This window comes from Aythya marila, assembly GCF_965140915.1.
Source record: "Aythya marila genome assembly, chromosome: 2".
Taxonomy (NCBI): domain Eukaryota; kingdom Metazoa; phylum Chordata; class Aves; order Anseriformes; family Anatidae; genus Aythya; species Aythya marila.
The window spans coordinates 110,486,974-110,492,429 of record NC_139043.1 but is presented as its reverse complement, the minus strand read 5'-3'; the positions used below and the strand labels follow the sequence as shown (position 1 = coordinate 110,492,429).

Here is a 5,456-nt window from a genome sequence, read left to right as displayed (position 1 = left end):
TTTCTAGCTATGTGTATGGTTAAAAGTTGAAAATACTGTTGTTTTACGCTAGTCTGTAATAATGAGACATGATTTGCTGAAGTTGTAATGCTTTTATGTTATTTAGAACTTGGAGTCCTTAGTAAAATCCTCTGAATAAAAATATTTCTGATTTTTATTACTGAATAATTATTTTCTGTGATATACTAGCTGTTATACAATCATAATACATTCACTTGACAGTTCTGATATGTAAGATACTTTAGCAAAATAACTTTACTATTTCCAAAATGACCATATAAATATCATATTGTGACTTAAAGACGACTTTAAAGAAGCATGCAAATGCTGCTGAAATCCTGTAAGGTTCCAATGACTTTAATGAACTTTTAATAAGGCCCAAATTTCCTAATGTTAGTATCTCAGGAAAAGTATTGTAATAATAGTAATAATTGTAATGCTCTAATAGCATTCTTTAAACTGTTTAAATTCTTTAAAATGCAAGATTTTTTTTTTATAATACTTTTGATAAAATATATTTCACAATATGGTCATACCATTATAAGTAACAAAAAGGTAGAAGTGTTTTAAAGTAGTGATTCCATAAATATATTCTGTACTGTTCTAAACGTTTGAAAAATACAAATGAATATATATATTTTTCCTAAAGTTGTGAATTAAGAATTCACTTTCATCTTCATTTTGTCATGTAGAGACACTTGCATTTTTCTGTATTCCATACCCTTGTTAATCCAGACATGGTCCCTTTATTTAATTAGAACAAACAGCAGAAATCTTATTTAAAAATGTTTATTGTAAAAAAGTGGCTAGAAAAAAAAAACACATAAATTTCACTTCACACTTTCTTCAAGTTATCTATAGATGCTGCTATAGGCAACAATTCACTTTCATTCATAACACATTCGGTCATATAAAAATAAAAATATTTACATTATGTCCACATACTTTACAAAATCATCAATAAAAAAGGCACTTGGAGGGGTAATGCTGAAAATATTGCATTTCCTTTGTGCATTTAAAAAAATAATTGTCAAACTCCCATGAGCCCCCTCTCTTGCACTTATTCCCGTTTTTAAAAAAGATTAAAGTTTAGAGGAACTATTCCATATTCAAAGATGGCATGCACCAGGAATGTTTGAAGCTACAGTATTTTTTTTAAAAGGCACATGCAATTAATTTGTGGCTTTCAATTTTTCATACATTCTCTTACATGTTTTCTTTTTCCTCTCTTAATTATGCAGTTTTAAAGCATTTCAGATCATTAATGACGGCCTTGGCTTTTAATAAAATAAAAAATAAAAAATAAAAAAAAAACACAGCAATGAATAATATTAAACATTTACTAAGGTAAACTTGGAATACTTTTTAAGGCACCTGAGATAAATGGTGTCTAGTAAAATTCACTTGGGTAGTATTTTTATCAAAAGTTCCACTTAAAATACTGTTTCTTTGGTTGAAATGGCTTGGCAGGAATGTATTAGTAACTTTGCAGCCTTTTCTAAGCAAGAAAAGACTACATACATTTGGCTTCATCTCTAAAGAAAGCTGATAATGCTTTTTCCTTTAGATCTACTTGAAATGTCATGCATCGTGTCTTTCCCCGTATTTCAGAGTTCACACTTAAGAATGTGAATGTGTGACTGAACAGAACTACTTAAAGCTCATTTCTACTGACATTCTAAGTTCTCCCACTATTTTGTTTATTTGCTTGTTTTTTTTTTGTTGTTTGTTTGCTTGTTTTTTAATGAGTTTTTTTTTTTTTGGTGTTTTATTTTTTTATTTAGTTTTTGGCTGAAAAGTAGAAAAGAAAATGCCTTTGGATTTCCACTTATCATTTGAAACAGGAGTGGAGAAATGCATTGAGTCCAGGTAAACATTGACTGCATGACTCAGTGTGCTACACAGCAGCCAGATTCCTCGTGTTTGTGCAGAAGAGACATTCTGGAGAAAGTTTTGGAGCAATTTTTGCACTGGTATTTCTTCACATCCGAATGGGTCTGCAGATGAGCCCTCAGATTGGATCTGTCTGCAAAAGCCCTGTTGCAGTGAGGACAGGAAAACGGCTTCTCTCCTAAAAAGGAAACATTAAGTAAAAATACAAATAAAGCTTTAAAAAAAAAGTACATTTAGGACAGAAAAAACTCACTTTTATCCTAAGAAACAAGCAGACAGAAATGATTTGTTATAATAAAAAACGTGTGTAATAAAAAATCAGGCCACAGATACAGCAGCTTTCAGCACTGCTGACTGTACTTGCAGAACTCAGGCTTTCAGAATATACTGCTAAGCACAGTCTCCAAAGACAAGCTGCTGACACCTTCTGTATCTGCAGGTGCAGGCAGTATTTCTAGGTTGGGCTCCTCCCAGCATTTTCAAATATTTTCATGGCGTCTTTTCTACTTAGCTCTGTGTGAATAACTTGGAACCAGGCTTTGACTGAAAAGCAGCAAACAGCTGTACAGACATTACATTGTACCCAGTGTTATACTGAAGATCATGTTTTTGCCTCAATACAAAAAAATTCTTTGGTGATGATGTGTTTCTAATTCTTAAGGACTTGAGATAGCACATGCAAAACTTGCCGTTTGCTTAAGGAGTCAATGATTAGACTCATGCATTGCCTTTCTGTTTTGCTACTTCAGAGTCAGCTGAAGCCTTCTTAAAGTTAGCATTTTCCAAAGCCTGAAAGTTAACATAAAATTCTTAAAGCAAAACCTTCAGCTAGTGGAAACAAGCTAAACCATCCTGGGATTATCAGAGGAGCGATGCTGATCTATGCCAGAATATGCCACACAGTTATGAGGCCATGCTACACTTTCCTCTCACTCAGGCCCCCAAAAGGAAGAATTTGCCCATTTAATGATATATTTGAAATTGCACATATGCATTTCAAGGTCAGTCAAGAAACAGTGCTTTTTTTCTACCTATAGGAAAAAAAATAATCAGAAAGGCATTCTGATGATATAGCAACAACAGCCTGCAATTGTAATGGTTGCTCTTACCAGTGTGGGTTCTGATGTGTCCCTGAAGCAGCCAGGGTCTGGAGAAAGCCTTGCCACAGATCTTGCAGACACATGGTAGTGTGTGGGTCCTGATGTGCATCTTAAGTGCTCCCAGGCTGACATACTCCTTGTCACAGTACTTGCAGCTGAATGATTTCCGAGACTGGGCATCACAATGCAGTTGCTTATGTTTGGCCAACCCAGAGAAAGTTGAATAGGTCTTGTTGCATAAACTGCACTGAAACTTTTCAGCTTCGATTGCATGGGGGTCTGAAAGCTTTGACTGGATTCTCTCTTCTTCATCACTAATGGGACTTTCTGAACCGCTGTGATCTTTGGAGGAGGTGTCAGAAGGTGGAGGTGGGCTGACTCTTCCCAAAGATGAAGGGTATCCAGAAAGTGGAGAGAGGTCATTAGGTAGTGGAGACGGTAGCAGCCCGGTTGTAGTCCACACAGTAATGGGGTTGTAAGCTACAGAGCTCAGGATCTCTGGCTGTGGTATGATAGGGACTGGATAGCTTTCATACAGGTATGGGGATATAATCACTGGAGAAAGAAGAAAATTTTAAGGTAAGAGAACTGAAAAGTATTTCAGAAGGCAGCAAAATTAACATTTGTGGGATTAAAAAAAAATGCATAAATCAAAAACTCAGTATGGTTGTCTGAATATAGGGAGGACTAAGGAAATACTACTTGATACATATATACTGATGGGTAGAGACAGCATTTGAGTTACAGTTTGAGTCTCTTCAAGGCAGCATGCTCTTTCTAAACCTATGCAGCCTGATACACCGAAGCAGTGAAACTTCCTGAAGGAATTGCATAAAAGTTTCAATTCCATTTCCAACAGATGTAGAACAGGAAAACTCCAAATCCTCTTATAATAACTGAGTTCAAGTGGATGAGCAAACTTTGTGATTCATTCTGAGGAGCACTGACATATTTCTCAGAACTCTCTCGTTGTAAGCAAAAGATAAAAGAGCTAGCAGTGAACTAACCCATTCTCCAAAGCCTGTAAAAGCAATCCCACCCCTCCTCTTTACCGCCACACCATAAACACAACCTCAGAAGCAAAGCGGCGGCCATCGATCTCGTTTTGTTACCTGTATGAGTGTCCAGCTCGCTGTAATTTGGCTTCTTAGATGAATTGAAATGCTTCTTGACCAGGAAGGAGCGTGGCATTTTGAATGCAGGGTTTCTCCTTCTTCCAGAGCCTCCTTTCGGATTTGTGTAACGGTGCCCAGCTGGTGTGCAGCACGCACGCACACTATCACTGCTGGTGCATCGGTCCCTATCGCATTGTCTGCCCCGCGCCGTCCATGCACTCTGCTTGTGTAGTGGCAGTGCAGAGGCGCCTTGAAAAGTGCTGTAAATACCCACAAGTCAGGTGCAGGGGGGAAGGGTTTTCCGCTCCTCCAATCACTTCTGGATGTTCTCAAGCACTTTTCCAAACAGCCTGTTTTTTTGGGAGGGCTCCTCGCAGGACGGATCCAATCCCTGCTCGGAGGCTTTGCTTCAGGTTTCAGCTCCTCCCGCTGGAGACAGCTGTGAACAGAGGAGCTAGTCTGTTGTCAGAGCACATTATCCTGCTGCAAAGTGTATGTTGCTTTTCAGAATTTCTGTCTAGAAAACCGTGTTGGTCATAGTGTTTTCTCTCTCTCTCTCTTTTTTTTCATTATTATTTAATTTAATTTAATTTTTATTTATTTTATTTTTTAAAAAAGGTCAGTTTACTGGTTCAGCTGACCCTCTTTTTTTTTTTTTTTTTTTTTTTTTTTTTGTTCTTGGGTAAGTCACGTGTACTAAAAGACTTTTTTTTTTTTTTTTTTTAATCTATCTGGTGTGTAAAAATTTATCTGTCTGGTTTCCAGATGCTTGATATAAGAATTACAATGGAACAAACTGTTCATTAAGAGCAGAAGGGGGGAGACCTTACAAGATAACAAACTAGCCAGCAGAGCTAATGGAAGGTTTTGAACAGACTGTGTGCCGCTCTGTTTGGGAGCTGCCTTTGAAAAGTTGTGTTCAGGAAATGCTGGAGACTAGCAGCATGCTTCCCTAACCTGGCCCTTCCAGGCAGAAAGGCCAGCAAGATACTTCAAATGAGTCAAAGCAGAGGGAGCAGCCCATGAAAAGGCGACATATTTCAGAGCTGGGTGATAGGTTTTATATGTTACACACATGCATACTGCTTCAGACTGTCCATATGATGGATACTTTAATTTTTTACTTTAAAAATCTGCAGAATGCAAAACCCCGACCTTTCCTTCTTTGGGAGTAGTTATGTCACTCTTTTGCCTATCCTCTTAGAGCATTGCCAAGGAAATTTTCCTAATTATCCAAAGCAGTCAAAAGATGCACAGATAAGCAAAACCCCCAAAATTATAGACTGGGTAATTTAAATGTCTCTTAAATGTAATTCTCCATTAGTATATTTAGGACCTCTTGAATTCC

At 37.2% G+C, this 5,456-nt stretch overlaps 1 protein-coding gene across 1 annotated transcript; it reads right to left on the bottom strand.

The window, feature by feature from the left end:
* Positions 1-383: 383 nt before the first annotated feature.
* SNAI2 (snail family transcriptional repressor 2) lies at positions 384-4,314 on the bottom strand. The gene is made up of 3 exons (XM_082752285.1): positions 4,106-4,314; positions 3,003-3,548; positions 384-2,071 (listed from the first exon to the last, which is right to left on the bottom strand). The coding sequence occupies exons 1-3, from the start codon at positions 4,182-4,184 to the stop codon at positions 1,890-1,892; spliced, it is 807 nt and encodes a 268-aa protein (XP_082608411.1). The 5' UTR covers positions 4,185-4,314; the 3' UTR covers positions 384-1,889.
* Between the last annotated feature and the right edge of the window lie 1,142 nt (positions 4,315-5,456).